At 39.1% G+C, this 20,893-nt stretch overlaps 1 protein-coding gene across 1 annotated transcript in view; it reads right to left on the minus strand.

The window, feature by feature from the left end:
* The window catches only part of flt1 (fms related receptor tyrosine kinase 1), a 32,184-nt gene that overhangs the window by 8,504 nt on the left and 2,787 nt on the right, over positions 1-20,893 (minus strand). The window contains exons 2-16 of the mRNA XM_084102134.1: positions 19,498-19,594; positions 18,727-18,938; positions 17,617-17,741; positions 14,334-14,496; positions 14,111-14,247; positions 12,508-12,679; positions 12,241-12,358; positions 11,952-12,121; positions 11,556-11,703; positions 6,143-6,263; positions 4,684-4,792; positions 3,798-4,103; positions 1,994-2,140; positions 1,470-1,598; positions 21-127 (exon numbers count right to left, since the gene is read on the minus strand). Coding sequence (XP_083958260.1) covers positions 21-127; positions 1,470-1,598; positions 1,994-2,140; positions 3,798-4,103; positions 4,684-4,792; positions 6,143-6,263; positions 11,556-11,703; positions 11,952-12,121; positions 12,241-12,358; positions 12,508-12,679; positions 14,111-14,247; positions 14,334-14,496; positions 17,617-17,741; positions 18,727-18,938; positions 19,498-19,594 — 2,261 coding nt within the window. The remainder of the gene's footprint in view (positions 1-20; positions 128-1,469; positions 1,599-1,993; positions 2,141-3,797; positions 4,104-4,683; positions 4,793-6,142; positions 6,264-11,555; positions 11,704-11,951; positions 12,122-12,240; positions 12,359-12,507; positions 12,680-14,110; positions 14,248-14,333; positions 14,497-17,616; positions 17,742-18,726; positions 18,939-19,497; positions 19,595-20,893) is intronic.

Consider the following 20,893-nt stretch of genomic DNA (forward strand, 5'->3'; position numbering starts at 1 on the left):
ATGTTTTAACCGTCTCTCACCTGTTTGAGTTTCCGAATTAACAGTGTAAGAAGCAGCCAGAAGAGAGTGGCCACAACACATGTACATGCTAGAGTCGGGATCTCCAGAGAAAGGAATTCAGATGAACCTATAGGATACATAAATAAGTGTTGAAAAAGAGTGGGACATGACCTGGATCGGATTCGTCCCCCATGAGCATGACAACTCCCTATAGGTCATGAGTAATGCATTAGCCTCTATAGAAACAGCTAAACAAATGAACCTACATAGAAATAGGTAAACAGTTTAAGGGTTGAAAAGCCAAGGCCATCTGTGGGAAATGAAAATGGGAGACAGTTTCCTTCCTGACCTATCGGAAAGAGAACAGCGTGAACGTCTCCTCTCAGCGCTGAGTTTAGAAGCATCCGAAAAGAGCAAATAAGGGAGTGTGAGAAAAAAAAAGATGGAAGTGAAAGAAACAGCGAAAAGTCTCTTGTGCTCACCAAGGCTGCATTTATCTTTGCGTAATATTGTGAAATATTCTTACAGTTTCAAAATAACTAAGTCTTCTATATTTGAATATATTTTATAATGACATTTATGATGGCAAAGCTTTTTTCAGCATCATTACTCGAGTCTTCAGAGTCATGCACACGATCCTTCAGAAATAATTCTAATATGTGACCCTGGATCACAAAACCAGTCACAAGTCGCACGGGTATATTTGTGGCAATAGCCAACAATACATTGTATGGGTCAAAATGATCAATTTTTCTTTTATGCCAAGAATCATAAGGATATTAAGTAAAGATCAGGTTCAATGAAGATATTTTGTAAATTTCCTACCATAAATATATAAAACATTTATTTTTGTGAGTGAATGCAGCTCAATCGCGAACATAAATGGACAACTTTAAAGGCAATTTTCTCAGTGTTTCGATTTTTTTGTACCCTCAGATTCCAGATGTTCATATAGTTGTATATCGGCCAAACAAACCATACATCAATGGAAAGCTTATTTATTCAGCTTTCAGGTGATGTATAAATCTCAAAAAAAAAAAAAATTGACCCATGTGACTGGTTTTGTGGTCCAGGGTCACATATGCTGATTTGGTGTCAAGCAACATCTACTTATGTTTACAATGTCTAAAACAGTTGTACTAATTATTTTTGTAGTAAATTTGTCACTTTTTTAAAGATTCTTTGATGGATAAAGTAAAAAAAAACAGAATTAAATAGTTTTTTTTAAAACAATTAATGTAGACATCTTTAAGACATCTTTTGTTCTTTGATAGAACAAAATTGGAAAGTCAAGTACAATTATCCAATAAATTCCTATGGTAATCCTTTGATCAAATGTTTTAGAGCTACAGTTATTTCTTATTAGTATTATTACTATTAAATTTACACTTGCCATAAAACAGATAAGAGTTTACATAATACTGCACATTAAAATGAGTGAATTTGCCCCTGTCAAAGCAGTAGCTTACTTTGAACCCAAATGTGGGCGGAGCTCCCCACAGACCCCCTCTCATTGGTGGCCTCACAGGTATAAAGTCCCTGGTCTTCAACCGTAATTCGGTCGATATGTATAGTCCCTTCCTCTGGAAACATAATTCCTGTCAATAAAAGAAACAGGTATGTAATATATTCATTTACAGGATTCTTGCAACGCTATCTCACGACCAATTCGTACGAATTCGTACGAATGATAAAAAGATGGCTAATTCGTACGAATTCGTACGACCTCACTCGTACGAATTTGTACGATTTGTCTAAACCCACGTGATGGGTAGGTTTAGGGGCGGGGTCAGGGGTAGGTCATTCGTATGAATTCATACGAATTGGGCAATTCGTAAAATATGTACGATTTTGCAAAAATCGTACGAATTCGTACGAGTGAGGTCGTATGAATTCGTACGAATTAGCCACCTCGTAGAATTTGTACGTTTTCCCGTGAGATCGGGTTGGATTCTTGAAATAAGTACTCAAAAAGTACACTTTCTAGTCTCACCAGACACCTGCTGGAGCTTCCTTTGGTCCTTATACCATGTGATCCGTGGGTGTGGAACTCCCCGAGCGGGGCAGCTGAGTGTGACCGAGCTGCTTACATTAACACTGTGATCACTCAGATTTCGCAGCAGCACAGGCGCCTGCAGAACTGTACAGTTTGAGACAAAGAGGGTTTGGGTCAGGGGTCATTACGCATGATGTTCCACATCCACTGAATCAGTTTAATCACAAAAGATCAAAAACACCTCTGGGAGATTGACGGAAGCCACGACAGTCACATGGGGCACTTAGCATTACATGTCCGCCTTATAAAGCAGCTGAGTGATTTACAGGCTACGCAGTTCGCTATTGTTACAGAAGTGTGAATAGACTGTGGGTTGTATTTCTTTCATTGCAGATTAAGGCCTGGAATGCTTGAAAAGCAGCCACTGGAGTTGTGCCATTTAGTTCCTCTGTTGGTCTTAATGACACATTCAGCATTCAGACACATTCATGGACTTAACTGATATTTCCGGGTTAGCTGTTGAGAGTTTTACAAATATAGCGTCAAATGTATGTAGATTAATATAAGATAATTCCAGGTTAACATGAAACAAAAATCCCTAGGGTCCTTGAGGAAGGAGGGATCCTTCACATGAAGCTTGATTTCATAACTCTAGCAAAAGAGGGGAATAATAATCTGACTTCTACTTCAGATATTTTCCCCTGGGACACAATTGATTATTGTCTCTTTCCTCGTTCTGTGACAGTGGCTGATTGGCTGATTGTTCTTTGGCCATGTGAATCAGCCTGTAAATGTGGCATAGTGGGAAGTGCCATTGTGTGCTCTTCCTCCTGACTAGATCTCATTCCCACACCAAAGAGGTTCTGCTTCACACAGCCTTGGAGAGAAGGGCTACAGGAAGCTCTAGTTCCCAAGGACCCTGTTTCGCTCTGTCTTTCTCCCTCTCTCTTTGTTTCTCTTTCCGCCTCTGTCTCTAAATGTGTGGGTGTCTGCAAGCACATCCTTACAGAAAATTAGTATCTAAGAAAAGTCTGATGGCTTCTGTGCCTCACTTCTGCAGATGTTTTAAAACTATTATTTAGCATAAACTTTAAATAATACAGTTATCCACTTTTTTCCATACAGCCATTTACTCACCCTCATGCCGTTCCAAACCCGACTTTCGTTCATCTTCGGAACACAAATGAAGATCTTTTTGATGAAATTTGAGAGCTTTCTGTCCCACGATTGACAGCTACACAACTAGACGCTTCAAAAAGTTCATAAAGGGATCGTAAAACTAATCCATATGAACTGAGCGGTTTAGTCCAAATTTTCTGAAGAGACTCAATCGCTTTATATGATGAACAAATTTATATAGACTTTTATTTAGACAGAAAGCTCTCAGGTCTTGTCAAAAAGATGTTCATTTGTGTTCTGAAGATGAACAAAAGTCTTATGGGTTTGGAATGACATGAGGGTGAGGGTGATTAATGAAAGAATTTTAATTTTTGGGTGAACTATGCCTTTAAGCCTGTGCATTAATGCACTCTTGCGGATGCCAAACCCGTTGTGCCATATCTTAAAGTGGCCTATTAGTGTGTGCGTGAATGCAAAAGAGATTATACATACTATAAATACTATTATTATGGTACTTTTTGTCATTTTTTTTGTTTCAACAACCAAGACTTTCTGCGAAATATCTCAAAATGTGATGGCAGGATTTTCATGTTTGGGTAAACTATCCCTTTAATGAGAGCATGAGTGTGTGTGTGTGTGTGTGTGTGTTATTTGTTGAGCACAATAACTCTTAAAGACACACCTGTGATTTCCACTGCTGTATCTAGGTGTGTACGTTCTCCTGTAAGCAGGTGTGTGGCGGAGCAGCGGTATGTTCCTGAATCCTGTGCAGTCACATTCTTCAGCAGAAGATGCAGGGTGTGAGAGAAGTGCCCCTCTGTGAGCTCCCCGCCAAGAACTGAAGCTCCCCCTGATACTGTGGACTGATTCGCCATTCTATACCATGACAGGTCTGAATAGAGATGCCTATTTGCTATACAGACAAGACGAAGGTCCCTGCCCTCTCTGGGCTCTTCCTCTAAAGATGCGATAAGGCCTCCTTTGACATCTGTGATGGTGGACAAAAGAAGATTCAATCAACTTCCACTTCCTGTGCATAAATCCTGGATACAGTGAGACAGAATATATGCAGACCTACTGGCAACAACATAGTTTTGTTTGAGGCCACAGAGCACAGAGAAACCATTTTGGAGTGTTGACCAAGAAGAATTTTTCATAACCTTTGATGACAATGTTGAATAGCCATTGTCAGTACAAGTAGCAATAAGACGCTAGTGTAAAGGCGCGCTATTTACTTTAGCTATTTGAAATTTCCCGTGGAAACCGCTCGAGGGTTTCCTGATGGAAGATAATGTTTATCTTTCCCGAACACCACCAGCGTTCTCCAAATAATGCGCCGCACGAGGAGGCAGCATGATAAGAGCCGCAGGTTCCTGTTCACTCCTCCACCCTGTCACTATGACAACAGCCAGGATGGGATACATCCACTGTGGCTGAATTTAGCACAGCTTAAAAAACAAGGGGACGGAGGAGGGAGGGATAAGTGGAAAAATGGGAAGGAGGGAGAGAGGGAGTCAAATATTTGGATGTTTAGCATCTTTTTAGATTTAGTTTTGCATATAAAGTACCTGTGACATAGAAATGGATGTCTAGTTCATCTCTGCCCATTAAGTTTGATGCAACACAGCGATAGATACCAGAGATCAATGCTTTGCCAACTGTCAGAACTCCTACAGTCTGTGGAAACACAAAAACAACTGTTGCATGCAAGCAAACATGCAGACAAACAAGGCTAGAAAGTATAAAACCACTTATGCATTGTATTATTTCATTGAATATGTTCCTGCATTGACTTCCATTGTTGGTCCAGGAACTACATTCTCATCAAACAATCATAGCATTACACAATCCCTACTCAAATTCTAATCTTGATTGATAAGAATGCCGTTCAAGCCCCTAATCTAACTTACAAACAAAAATCAATAATAGCAACATGCTCTGTTGGTAATAATGTGACGTTGATCCAGGAACATTAAGCCATATAGGGGTGGGGAATCTATTCAGTCAGCCGGATTGCTCACCATTGGATTCTGTTCCCCCGTGGTTCTTATTGGTTCTAGTTAAGATCCAGCCCCAAACAGGACATAATCAACTACCTTTAACCCATGAAACTATAACATGTCTCTCCATGAGGATACGATTCAGACAGCTGGATTGCTCGCAATCGGATTCTGTTCAACCATGTTTCTTATACAAGGAGGTTCTCATATTTGTTAAACTGATACTAGTTAAGATCCATCGCCAAATGGGATGGAATCAACATCTTTTACACCACTACATCAACATATCTCTCCGGGGTGGGGGACTGATTCAGACAGCCGGGTTGTTTGCCATTGGATTCTGTTCCCCATGTTTCTTGTACAAGGAGGTTCGAATATTTATCAAACTTATACCCGTTAAGATCCATTCCCAAACGGGATGGAATCAACAACTTGAAAGCAATACTATATCTTAATGGGTGTTGGGAACTGATTCAGACAGCCGGATTGTCCGCCACTGGATTCTGTTCCCCAATGTTTCTTGTACAAGGAGGTTCTAATACATGTTAAAGTGATACCGGTTAAGATCCATCCCCATACAGCACAGAATCAACAACTTTTAAGACATTACAATGATATCTCTCACCATGGGGGTGGGAGAATGGATTATGTTTCCTCAATGTTTCTTATGCAAGGAGGTTATTTATCAAATTGAAAATGAGTATTTTTCATTATTATTTTAGTACCTTATTTTAACAATATTGTTATCGTTATTATTGTATTGTTATTCCTGCACCAACAATGCTGATTCAGGAACTTGAATGGAGGCTGGAGATGGTGTATTCTTGTAATGAATCCTTTAATGTTTTTCTAGTAAGAACTGGAACTTGATTGTTGTCTAGAGATATTTTTTGGAACACAGAACTGAGAGCAGATGCACTCGTGTTGCTTATGTGAATCCCGGGGGAGTACTTTTGCGTTCTTGTGTGCCCTCTTGCGTATTCATTTTGTCTCTCCCTATGATCAGTCCACCCACTAGAACACTCACCTTATTCTTCCCTTCTAACACTTCCTGTCTGTGGCCGATGGTCAGGATGGGATTGTGGGTGGACGTGACTTCTGTCTTCTCGCTGACTGGAGTCCAGGAGGAAGGAGGAGGCTTCTCACATCTTAGAGAGAGGAAGACAGAGGACGAGAAAGAGGAAGAGAGAACGACAGCACTCTCAGTTCACAAGTGTCGATGCAGTGATGTCACAAGACACAGATGTGTGGCGCAGCTGTGGCCCAAAAGGGGAAGACCGGAAACTTCTTATCACAGGTCTCTTGGGAATTGATTTTTCACTTTATTCATCTTATGGAATTTTTTCTTTGGAATTTCTTTTGGAATTTCTTTTCTCAGTGTGTGTGCGTGTCATCCATATTAGGATATGGTGACACTCGTTGAAGTGTTCCTTAATTAGCAGTGTGTGGGGCTTGGATGTGTTCCCTTTCCTGCCTGTAAATCATCCCGGCCATGCTTCCGAAGTCCCAACCTCTCCTCCAATTTGCACACTAACTTCAGGCATTTATCCCATTATCTTATCCATGCCAATTTTTTAAGGTCTCTAATCTTCGGAGCAAGGTTTTGGTGGCCCTGGTGATGGGTATTTGTCCGTGACTGTGTGCCCACCGCCCTGTTACCCCTCCCTGGCTTTGACGACTCTTTCTGATTGCTCTTCCTATTTGGCTGAGACAGTGAGTGTTCTGTCCTCGTATGTCCCACCCTGATCATGACAACAGCACTTCTCAAACACACAGTCAAGTCCACTCTCCCACGGCTCTCCGGGAACATTCGCTCTCTCATACAGACACGCACACAGAGAGTGAGAGAGACAGAGACTTCAAACACCCATTTGTTTTACCACAAACATCCTCACTCATTCTGCATTCAAAACACCTTCATCCATGTACCCAGTGTGCCTGCGTACAGTATTATGAACTGACTTCAGTGGGTCATTATGAAATCTACTTTGTTTTATTGTCTAGAAAAGCATCAGTCAAGAAACAGTCACCCAATATTTCAGCGACACCTTTGCCATCATTGAGAACTTCACATATGCATTTTTTGGAACCAAACAGACCATATTGTACAAATAATTTCAAGCAAATTTAATGCAAATACATTTGATATAAACACATACATTAGATATTAAAAATACATTTTTTTTATCAGCGTTCTTACACATTTGGCAATTATTAATATTTACCATAAGTAAGTTAGTTGTATAAAATTATTAAATATTAGAATCATATATTACTCATAGACAATCTGTATAAAAAGGGGCGAATCACATTGGGAGAGACCCGTAGAGTAGAAACAAACACACAAACACTCACTCAACACACGCAAACACTTGCATACAAACAGGCAGGATCCTTTTTTCAGCACAAAATAAAGCAACTGTAATACACAGCATCACCGTGAAGTGGAAGAGTGTGACATAAGTTGACATATAGGATGACACAGAGCTTTTGTCATTAATTTCTGGCCCATCAGAACTCCTACACAGCAGGCATTCTGGGCCAGATCCAGTCTGAAAAAAAAAAAAAATATGGAAAAAAAAGAGAAATCCAAATAGCGAGCCTCGGTTTTCTCTGCCCTCCTTGGCTCACGTCAAGATAGTAGATACAGGATATTTTCATCTTGTACAATCTGAACTCACAGCTTTTGTGGATGTTAGAACTATAACTGATGGTCTGGGCTTTGGAGATGGAGGCTTGGTTCATACATCCTTTATAGTACCACTCAAGAACACAAAAAGCAAAGCAGCACCAGGCAGTATATGGATGGGGATCACGCTCAGAAAGAGGACGAGCAGAAAAAACTGTCTCTGAACAAAAAAAAAAAAAAAAAAAGGAATAAATTAGAAGGTAGTTCCTGGGGTGCAGAGATATCAGCCTCTCCGTCCTGTGTGAGCCCAGCTGTTCTGGATCCTTGTGAGAAGGCCTGCTTTAAGTCACGTCTCTGGGGTGGCTGGATAAGGAAGGGCACTGGCAGTTGTAGGGTTATTTGTGAGTGTGGCAGGACAGGTGAGGGGGATTGTGGGGGATCAGTAAAGTGGGGCGGAGGGTGTGTGTGTGGGATCAGGGACTCTCAAGAATAGATCAAGCTTCTGAGGAAGCGGACTGTGCCACGTTTGAAGACGGAGGGACAATCACGCTGCTGGGAAGCTGTCTCGCGTCGGGGAGGAAGCCAAACAACGAGAGGAAAAGCGCTCTGATTTTTCGCACAGGAAGCCCGTCTGCGCCTCCTGCCTGGCTGAGATAAGAGTGCTGCTGTTCCCATGGCCGAGCTAAAGCCCATCCAGCCGCTATCAGGCCGGCCCGGCCCACAACTCCACTCTCCCTGGGCCTCCTCCACCGCAGCGTCAGGCCAGCCGCGCCGGGCTGCTATAAAGAATAAGGGCCTGAGTCAGGGTCCAGCCAGTCAAGACCTCTCAACAGAACGTACATACAATACCTTTCAATGATCAAGCTTTACACAGTGATTTAATTTTTTTTATCATATACTCTTTGAACTTTAATTGATGCAATGGCGAGTATCTCAGCAAAATCAATATGCGAATGATAAAAAATTATATCATAAAGGCAGGCCCAGATGTGGGCATTTCCTGCATTTTCCTGCATTTTAGCACAAACTCCCCCAGAATGGATTTAAACATGGTAACGTGTTAAAATGAGTTTAGTAGACACTTATTGGTAACTGAAAGCATAATTAATTTACTTTTTAATAAACTTTGTAAATGATGAGTGTTCATATTCCGAGGAAATTTGAGGCTGCAGATTCCGGGTAGGCACGCAAATATAACACCAAAGCATTTCTTAAAGAGACAGTTCATTAAAAAATGTTGTTCCAAACCTCTATGCAGGGTTATTATTATTAAATAAAACTTAAACTAAAAACATAAAAAATCTGAAATACAATAAACATTAACTGAAATATAATAAAATATATAAAAAATTTAAATTAATATAAATTAATATAAATTTATTTTTATTTCAGCAAGTTCCCAGTTCATCATTTCTAATTTACATTACATTAAATTTACATTTAAAACTAAATAATCTAAGGCCTAATAAAAGCTATATAGACATATAAAAAATATTACTCAAATTCTAACAAAAATTTAAATGAAAACTAATTCAAAATATTAACAAAAATTATAATAGTATATCTATGACTCTATGACTTTCTTCAGCAGAACACAAAATAGGTCACTTTGAAGAATGTTTCAGTTGTTTTTGTCAAAATAATAAAAAAGCCAATAGGGACCAAACATTGTCAATATTGAGTAAACGATGACAGAATTTGCATTTTTGGGTGAACTATCGCTTTAAGAATGCATGAAGGACGGCTGGCACATACTGGGAATCTGTTGCATTATTCTAACCAACAAGAGTTTTCCTCTCAGTGACATTTCATTTTTAGTTCTTTTAGGAAGCACTCAAAGAATAGGCCAAGAAAATATCACCAATCAAACATGTCACGATGTCAGTACAATAAGGGGAAGCCTGACCTAAAAATGGACAAATTTGGAGTAGAAAAGGCAGTGTCATACTAAAGAGTAACACTTTCAGGGTTTGTGGATTTCATAAAACTTTAACACTTGTAACACTTTATTTTGATGGTGCCCTTTAGCCATTCTGTTGACTATAAGTAACATTGCATGTCAACTAACTCTTAATTAGACAAAATCTTCTCTTGATGGTCCCCCAACAAACAATCTATACTGTAAAAAAAATGTTGCTGCATCAAATATTTAAGTACAATCAACTTGGATATTTAAGTCATTTCAACTTAACTTACATTAAACTTACTTAAAAATTAGTTTAAATTTAAATTAAATTGGCTTAACTTATTTTGAAGTTAACGCAATGTAAAAAAAATAGGTTGTCATAACTTATTGATCATATCTTTTTTTCTTTTTCTTTTACAAATTATATGATCATTAAGTTATGACAAAATATGTTTTTACATTGCTTTAACTCATCAAATAAGTTAAGCAATTTTCAATTAAAAAATAATTATACAAGATTCAACTCGTTTTTAAGCCAGTTAATGTAATTTTAGTTGAAATGACTTACAATTTCAAGTACAATCAACTTAGATTGATTCTTTGGTTTAAGGCAGCAACTTTTTTTTACAGTGTACTGCCGACTTTGCAGTTTACTAAGTTACTTTGCAGTACTTGTAAACTTATTCTACTAACCCCTAACAGTCTATTAATACTCTACTAATACTCTAATGAGAGTTAGTTGACATGTAGGTGCAACGTTACTTAAAGTGTAACCAAAACTTCAGTGTGTGTGTCTATATGGGAGTAAGTCAGGAATGTATGTGGAATGGTGTTTCTGTGAGATGATCTCCTCTGAGTAATGCTTGCTAAATTTTTCTCATGAGAACGGTGGATATGTGGTGTGTCAGACATTGAAGAAGGCATGGCAGGATGCGTCTGAGCAATCAAAATAATAAACAGCCAGCATTCTGCACAGGAAGTTCATTAAATCATAGTGTTTGATTTAGAAACGAACAAATTGTGCTTGTAAGCACGGAACTGGCTTCTTTTGAAGTGCTTTTGTCTGCACTTTCAACTCGGGAGTTAAATTCAGTTCTGTTACTGTACCAGGCACACACATTCACACAAATACAAACACATACACACGAGCGGCCACACAAAAATGAATAGAGACACACACATGAAAGGCCTTCTCAAGCATCTGTTCTGCAGGCTAAGAGGAAACCCTGTCTGAACACATGCTGAATTAGACAAAACAGGTCTCTATTCACAAAAACACACACACATACATGCATACATGCATGTGTGTGTGTGTGTGTGTAAATATAGACACGTCTCCACTCATATGTGCATTCATTCTAAAAAAGAAAACACATCAAACACAATGTGACCAGGTACAGTGTGAAATAACTGAACTATTTAAAATGGTTTCAGGACATTACGCAATTATGGGGAGGATATCTAACTTAGTCTAGTGTGGGAAATCCAAACCTAGCAAAATTACATTGTCTCGGATGTGTTTTTTCACCTGCATCAAATACTAAATTAAAAGTGACAGAATTTTTGGCCCTGACCCAGTATTCTTCACTGTATCCCTTTCCTCTGTGACTAAAGGGCAATAAGGACACGATTGGTCAGTCATTGGGGAAATGTTTTCAAATTTAGAAAGTTCACTGTAATGCTTTCACTTTTTAAAACATGATAGTGTGAAATAAAATGGGGTTTTAGAGAGCTTGCAGAGGCCAAAACCTTCCTAAAAAATGCAAATAATGTATTGTTATGTGAGTGGCTTTAGCACACACTAATAAGGTTGTGTATTTGATTTGGCGTATATATGATTTCAATGTGCATTAATCACTGCCTTGGACAATCATTATTTTGTTTCTGCATGGGTGGTGAACTTACAGGCCTTTCGGAGGGCACGGATGCCAAAGCCATTGGATTTGAGGTGGTGGGACACCGTGAGAGGTGCAGTGCAGGGCTTGTCTGCTGCCTCGCTGGACTGTCCCGGGTTGATGAGAGGAAACTGTCTTCTCTCCAATCTGTGGCTTCACTGTGAACAGATTTTGATAGAGGAGAAAAGGATGTTAGGTCCCATTGTCATAGTTTCCATTAATAAATAAATCATTGTAAAACTATAGGAATATTTTTAATCAATTTGAATTATAATTTTTTTTTCAACAATTTTATTTTAAACTTTTGGCTAGTAGTGGAGTAGTTACAAAACTGTTTTGTTGAATACGGATCTGAAAAGAAACAGTCCTATAACATTAAGAAAGATCTCTTCATCTTAAGTCTCACCATTTACCACCAATGTGAGTGTGAGGTTCTGGAAAAGTCCATACTGCTGGATCCCAGTAAGAATGGTGTAGATTCCTGCGTCCTCTTCCGCTACATCCCGAATAACCAGGGAAAACCCGTCTACATGGTAACGGGAGCACCGCTCGGCTGCGACCATCCCATCCTTCAACCTAAGCAATAGATTCAGCTGTTGAGATTTTTTCCAAATATATTGTTTCTGTTCACTTTAATAATGAACATCTGCAAACATCATTTAGGAGCTCAACAATGTGATGAAAGGAAATTGTACCAGATGACTTCAGGTGCAGGGAAAGCCCTTAGTTTTGGAGTAAGACGGAATGATTTCTGTCCTGCAAAAGCCTGAACCACAGGGCTATTTCTGTGCTTGAGTCGAATGAAAGGCTGGTCTGGGAACAGACAGACAGGAAAATAGGACAATCAGAAACATACATGTGGACGACTGAGAGGTAGAAAGCTGTAAATAGTGAATACGAATCCATTTGAGAAAAAGTACAATAAGTTGGCGGGGGGAACAGAGTAAAATTCTAAAACTCACCATAGACAATAACCGTCGTATTTGTGTCTCGCTTGGATGGACCACTTGTCACATGACATTTGTAGAGTCCTCTGTCTGCTTTGCTCAGTCTGGGGATGGTGAGAACACTGTAGAAAAGCATGTTGGTTTTGCTCCTTGATATGCGTCTGCTGATAGTGGCCGATCCATTAGCCTAAATTATAAACAAGCAGAGCAAACTGTGTCACAAAGAATTATTTTGTTCCAGACAAGAAAAATATAAACAACATGGTTTTCAGAGGAAATGAGGGCTACAGAAGAGCTGTACGCTACATTTTAAAAGGTAATGTCTGTAAAACAATGCCTCCGTAGTGCACAAACAGTAATTGAAAAATATTCTAGCTGCCAAAAAGAAATCATTTCTATTATACATTTCTTTACTAATAATTTATTTCAACAAAATGATTCATTTGTAATTTAAAAGGTACACTAAATAACTTTTTGTTTAAAGTGAACAAAATTTAAATAATGTGTCAATACATCATCACATGTTTTTTCTTACCCTTATTCACTATAGTAACCTATTATTTGAAGGGGTGGTTTTTTAAGGGGTGAACTGACGGGATGGTTTTCACAGGAAATTGCGCACATATGTCACATTCATAAATAGAGAAAAGCTGCTCCGGATACTTTGACGCGTAAAATAACCGCTGAACAGAGGAGAGTCTGCTGGCAAAAAGAAAACGAGACAGCGCTCGTAATAAAACAAGAATCAACATTGGCTTGGCTTTTCGGAGAGGCGAGAACTGTAGGATTGGAAATGTAAAAGCGTTGCGGAGATGGTGTTTTTATTACTCAGCAGGTGAGTATGGTATTTTATTGAACAGATAAATATCATATTACATATTTAGCTCTCTAATAGAGTTCATTGGTAAAGCATTATAATTTCATCATGGTTGTTGTAGCGCTGTGTTGGAATTTATTTTCAAGTAAGTCCCGTGTCTATTAATGGGCAAAGCTTCAGTAACGTCTTCAGCTAGTCAGCTTGAGATCCTTTCCCTCTAAACTGGTTATATCTCTTCAGGATAATAGTGAATGTTTTATGAGCAGTAGGATAACCTTATTCATCCGCACAGTCACGCAGAGCCAAAGCACAACCAAAACAATGTTCTTCCGCAAAATGCATGCAGTTCTGTTTTTTAACAGCTGTGCCAAAAGTGTACTTTTAATTTTGTTATGAATTATTTTTTTGTTAATTTTGAAGAATTTGATGAAAACTGTTTCAGTTTATATTGAAACTTGGCAGACTTTGATATCTTGGCAAATCTGAGTACAATTTGTGTTCAATGTGTTCTGAAATGTATAAGAAGAAAAGCTGACGTGCAGGAGACTCTATTTGCCCAAAGGGATATTAAACAAACTCATTGAAACAAGCATTTTCTGTTAAGCTGCTTTAAAATATATTATGAAAAGCGCTATACAAATAAACTTTTTAGTAGTGATGCATCAAGGTGAGCTCATGCTACTGTACTGTACAACTGATTTCACAACAGAATATTATAGATTCTGATTATACCAATTGCAGAATTAAGATTTTAGAAATAGCATTTCATAAAGCACAAATGCATAATGGGTACAAACACACCTTTTGTGGGTATGTCCAGGTAATGGACACCCTGGAGTTCCATTCAGCTGTAACGGTGCAGTTCAGTGCTAAAATCTCGCCTTGTAACGCGTGGAGCAAACCCGTGCTGTTTAAATACACGTCCAGGATTTTATTTACTGCAAAAAGAAGGAAAACGGTACATTGTTTGAAAATCAAAATTTGGTTCACAGATTAGTTAATCAAAAAAACCTTAAGCTCTTACCTGGCCTGTGAGTCAAAAACTTGTTGCTGTATTTGACTCCATTGACGAGAGTCTCACAGGAAAACAGCCCAATGTAGAAGAATGTTGGACTACGGATAATGAAGCCTTGCCTGCTGCTCCAGATGATGTTTCTATTATCAGGAGCTAACACGTGGAAAGGAAACTGAAAATGTAAGAAAAAATCCTTATTAAAAAACAACAGCAGCTTTTGCATTTCTTTTAGTTGCAGCAGAGATTTTTGCTTTCACTTTGAAAAGCTCTAAAATGTTCCATTGGGGTGGATTTTAAAAACAGACTTGCACTTTCAGTTCGAATCTCATTTGGCCAGTGCACACGATGGCTTTAATGGGTTCAACAGTGCACCGTCCTTCAGAAATTCTTGGAGAGCGGTGTTATGATTTTGTTTACTTCCATGTTCAATGGAGGAAATGTTTACAGGCTTAGATGTGACACTGTGGAAGCGTCCTGCCCTTTCTCAGGGGATCAGGTGAATGCTTTCCTCTCACTGCGAGCTTCTCAAAATCACCTTGTTTAAAGGAAGCACTACTGTATTAGGTAAGGCATTAGGTAAGCCCTTTACCCAGGTGTGTAGTAACCAGTGTTTTTTCCAATATGGCCTTGAAGACTTTTAGAAAATTAACTCTTTTAAAATGCAAAAACAGTGGACATACAATTCTGTCATTTTTCTATGAGCATTTCCACAACATTGTCATTTCCGCCACATCACAAATTAATTATTGTGTAACAGCAATCTGTGGCGGAAATGACAGTGGTGGAAATGACATGGAAATTAAATGAAACAAAATGCTCGACACCTTTGTCTTAAGGCGAATTTCACTGCTAGCATTTCATGTATCCTAAATACACACAGTTCCATTATATTTTAATAATTTTTGCATAATTTGACAAAATTACAGCTTGATTGGTGGCCGCGTAAAATGATGACTTTAAGACCAAGCACTGTGTTGTTACTGTTTAAATCTAAAAGTATTAAAAAATTATTTTCGTTGATTGAAATAAAGCTGGAAAAAAAAATAATAAAAAAATAATAATGTTGCCTTGGCAACTAAAATAAATACATTTTTAGTTGAAGCACTCAAATGACTTAAACTGCATTAATAAATACTATAATAGTATATAAAAATTACTAAAATAACACTGGAACGAACACATAAGCGGGAAGTAATAACACTGCTACAGGTGGCACCTTTCTAGTGCCAATTTCAGCAAAAATAGGATCAAACATCATAATGTCACTTAATTAATATTCACGAGCAAAGCTGACAAGTTTTATATTGTGCCCCCTTCACCTTCGCTTCGCTTATTCCCACCTCAGTCCAACTTCTTACTAACATCCCTCCCTCCGTTCAGTGCGTAAGAGGGAGGGCAAGGATGTGAAAACGTGACTCCAGTCCATCTCCTCACATCCTGTTACTACAGGATATAGACATCACGGCTAGGCCCTCAGGTCAGCTTCTGGAAAGGCCCTGCTGGCTACTTTCACAGCTTCAGCGAGAGCACGGCCGCCTATGTATTGTTCCCTATACGCGTGAGGTGCAAGATTAAAGATACATTGCCAAGTGCAAAATCCTCTCAGGAAAAAAACACTCTACCAGTGTGTGACAGTCCAACTTTGAGAAGGGTGGAGAGAACTCGTATTTATAGCACGATTGCCTTTTGTATATCTGTGCGCAGGGTCAGCAAGACATAAACAAAGCAAACAGAAATGAAATGTGGTGCTTTTTTGAGCAAGGAGGGAGGATAGGGATGTCATATCACTAGCATATCCTAAAACAGTTTCCATCCTGCATATGAGGAGCCAAAGGCAGCTCGAGGGGAACTGGTCAACTTGTTCTTTTCCGTTTCCCCTTCTCATCTGAAATACATCTTAAGTCCTTTTTAAACCCTCTTGAGACAGTCGTTACCATATTTGGACCATATTTTCATCCTAAATCTCCAGAGATGCATTAGTGAATCTAATCATTTCATAAATGCACAGCAAGCTATTTTTTAATCACTATAGGCAAAGCTTCATTCCTGAAATGGCTGTCTGTGCCAGCAGCTGTGGAAGACATCAGTCTGCGTGAGGTGGTCTCGGCGTCATCTTCTTGGCTGTGTGCAGTGCCAACAAGTAGAGGAAGCTGTGGGCGCCGCTCACTCTGAGCATCGGCTTAAAGTATCCATGTCACGCTGAGCCAAAAAGACTTCTGTACATCCCCTCCACATGCCCGCACAAACACACCTACATCCGAACTGGCACAAACAGATGCATGCTTGCCCTTATAACCTGGAGTGATTGTAAGATAAGGACAAGGAAAGGTCTTATTTGTGAATGAGAACAAGAGGATGCACTCCATGTATGTAATGGAAGCCATAGATAAAAGTAGGGATGGCACGAATGCCTGAGTACAGCAGTACTTGACACCAATGATCGATTCTCCAATTTATCACACATCAATTAGCTCCAACATCGCACAAAGACTTTCAGTCCAGTGCAGCAACAGCACTAAACACTCTGAGAAAGCACACGCATACCGTATACGTTTACTGAAGTGCGTTCTTCCTTTCAGAGCAGAATAGAACATAACTCAAGGTCTTAAAATAACTATTTTAACGGTGTTAAAATGTGATGTAAGTAATAAAACAACATATGCAGTGCGTAATTACGTAATCTGAATGAAGCAGAGAAAAAAGCGATTTCTTGAGAAGACAATTAATAAAATGCCCATCCCTAGAAAATATGCCAATTCTGACAAAACAACCAAGCGACAAGTCTTGAAAGCTACTTTTCTAAATAAATGAGTTTTTTGTTCTAAACAGTGTTGAGTTTCTATGTCTCTGGACAGCCCACCCACTGTCAATTCTTATTGGTCAATAATCCTACCTTAAACATTAAATATCTTCTGATTGGCTGTGATTATCTCACATTTTGTGTTCAGTGTTGACTGACAAATGAAAAGCCTGTGTTTATGAGATGACTGAAAAGTTTAAGAGGATTGACTCTGTGTCCTAACCAAAACAAAAAATCATGAAAGCTATTTTACAAATAAATCAGTTTTTGTACTAAACAGCACTGGGGTTCTAGCTCTCTGGATGGCCCCGCCAACTATCAAATCTCATTGGTCAATAATCCTGCATATTAACCATCAAATATCTCTGGATTGGCTGAGACTGTCTCACAAATTGTGTTCAGTGCTGACAGACAGATTACGTGTTGCTGGAAAGAGGGAAGGCTGATGTGTCTTATGAAATGATCTGTTTGACTCACAGTTGAGACACTCACCTTGACCAACGAGACTTTGGTGTCTGGATGTGTGACTCTGCAGGGGAAGACCAACGGCTCTCCCTCCTTCATGTACACCACATCTGGGATCTCCGACTGCATCTTCACAAACGGCCGCTGGCTATCTGAAACGACCAATGCTGAGGTCAGGAACAAACAGACACCACATACAAACAGCAGATGCTGACAATAATCTAGAGTCAGCAACAATTACAGAGAGATTGCTCGCTTGTTATCAAACACTCTCTCTCTCTCACTGTTGTTTTCTTGGTTGCACTTTCGTCTCAGTTGCAATATTCTTGTGGCAATGAAAGGCTTTGGGTGTTGCTCGCCCCATTGTTTGGTGTTCTGCTGTTATTAAAGGAACGGAAAATAATATCTGAACGTTTTAACAAAAGTACCCCAAGGACTGCTGGATGCTTCCTTGTCGTGCTTTGATTCAATATAAAGGACGAAGGGTGAGGCTAAATGGACATGGCCGCGAGAGCGATTGATGGTCCTCAGGGGCCTTGTTGGCTAACCGGGGGCCGCACCTAGTGACCTGGGGCACCCCTTAGCCTTCCTTAATGCCTGACCAGGGAGGATCCGAGCCTCTTATGCCCCGGAATGCCCTCAAGGTGCCCACTCCCATGCACAGACACGCATCCTAACAAACATACACAAGAAGACATCGCATCCTCTATCCTTGTCTCCAAGTGTCCCTCCCCCCAGAGCAGCACAGGATACGGACAGCCGGGCTGAGGGAGATAGATAAGGCCGGGTACCCTGGGAAAGGCTGCCCAAGAGCTGAGCCTTTCAACAGCTGGGGCTATTTCTGTCCCCTTGAGGTTGCACGTAAAAGAAAGTTATAGTTTAAATATAGTCAAAAGTGAGGGAGGACAGCCTACGGTTCGAGCAAAAACAAAAAAATGCCAGTGTGAAACCGTGCCAGACACTCACTTAGTCGGATATGTTGCTTCGAGAGAAAAATGGTGTTTAGGTATTATTTGCTTCCTGAGACTTCCTGTTTGGCTTTAAGCAACAGAAATGGTCAGTGAGATGGTCAAGCTATTGAACGGTGGCTGGAGAGAGAGGGTTTAAGGGTTAGAGCGTTCACCTGAAGCGTCTTACCTGTGATGTAGACATACACCGAGGCCTGTTTGCGCTGCTTTTGGAGGTACCGGCAGCGGTAAGAGCCAGTGTGTTGGGCTAAAGCAGCACTGAGCGTCAGGCGGCTACAGTACTGGTTCGTTTTTCTCCCGCATCGAGTCTCCTCTATCTGGGTGCCGTGGTAGACTTTCGGTACGCCCGATGGCAAAACCCACTGGAGCTCCCACCGTCCCCTGAAACATCAAATTTGGGTTATAGAAGGAACTTTACACCTAACTGATCAGACGTCACCGTCTCTGTGATAAGCATATAATGGGGGTCCAAAAGTCTGAGACCACTAGTGAGAATACTTCTATTATACAGTTTACTTATCAAAAGCATTTAAGCATTACTTTTATGCATAGAATGTGAGGAAAATGATCAGTCATGAATTTATGGCTTGGTATTTAGTTTTAGTAAAATATCTTTTTTTTTGTTTTAATGACAGCATCACGTGAAAAGCAAGTTTGTGTAAAAACTGATGATCATGTTCTCCAACATGATTTGACTCTTGTGCATAAGAACTTCTGAACTTTTGTACCAAGGGTTGTTTATTACAAGGTTTAAATCAAATTATGAATCGTAGATCTTCAGTGTGCTCTCAGGCTTTTGGACCCCACTTGGTTAATTCTCAACTTTTATGCATTCATCTCTCACTCTAAATGTTTACTTAGTAGCCTATTTCTACATTCCTCTTGACTAAAATCAGTATTACCTCAGTTAATCATAAAGATTGTTTGACACATCACTCACCTGCAGTTTAGCTGAAGTGTCTGATTTCTTTCTATAATAAGCTGCTTCTCAGTAACATCCAACACTGGAGAACTGAACCTCCCTTTTGTGTCTGTGTCTTTCAGATAGAAAACACAAAGGTATGTTAGAGGCTGCTGAATAAGATGTTGTGAGGTTTTAAAGAGTGACATTGACCACATTCAGGTGATAAAAATGATAGCCCATGTATAGGACTTACACAACATACATTATGCATGCCATTGATCAAACTGAAACAGACCCACAATTCCCGTTAATACTTATAGAGTTTTATTTTAGGTGATTCTGAGCACAGCACAACTTTTCAAGGGAGTTATTGAGGGGCAATTTTTGAGTATTGTTCAGAGGTTCTTAAGGATCTTTACAAGGCAAAGTTTATACATCAAATATAAATGGAGTTTAATGTAAAAAAACACACATCTGAAAACAATCAGATTTTTACTAATATTAAAAGAAACTAATGCATCCAGTTCAATTTTCTTTTTACTGTTGGTAAAAAAAAAAATATATATATAAGGTAAATATCAGCAGTTCATAATATCATCAATAGTATTTTACTTCTTTATATTTTGACAGATACAATTCTATATCTATTAACCTACAGAATAATTAATTATATTAAGGTTTTCCAAATGCATTTTTAAACTTTGCATATGGATACTTTCTAAGGTTCTTATTTAAAAAAAATGTTCTGAGAAAGTGCAATGCTGTCTCGTTTAAAATGATTAATTTTCATTTCTGACTTTTAAAACCATAAAATATGCCTACATGAAAACATAAGCCTATAACATGCATTTTATGTTATTTATCTGATTAATAAGACATTGAAGGTCAGGATGCCCAACTGAACATAAAACGAACGTAATGACTGAACTATAGACTACTGAATAATTGAACAGACATTTAAAATGATTTATATCCACGTGATGCTGTGACATTAATAGCCTATTTAATATGCAAAATAACACGTTTTGTAATAACAAATACACTAAATCAAAAATAGTGTTTGCACAGCCAACTGCATTTTTATAGCCTAGCCTATCTTCTTTTAGTCGTAAAAAACAACAACAACAAAAAAACGCTTAATTGTGGGTTAAGATAGCACATAATTCCATATGATTCTAAACATCTGGTCTCGATACAGACGTGCTCTTTACAATACGGACCGCTCTCACCATTGTTTATTGCTTTTAAAAACGCAGCCTATAGCATCATTTCCTTTCCATTATTCACGCGCTATTCGCAGGCCATTCGCCGTCTATACATTAAAATGGTATTGTAATAAGACCAATGAAAAAAGGAAGTAGGAGTCAAGCACTTTTTTCCCACAGCGAATCCCGCATGGGATTCTATCAGGCTCGTTATCAGCCGGTACACA

This window comes from Abramis brama, assembly GCF_963993115.1.
Source record: "Abramis brama genome assembly, chromosome: 24".
Lineage (NCBI taxonomy): Eukaryota > Metazoa > Chordata > Actinopteri > Cypriniformes > Leuciscidae > Abramis > Abramis brama.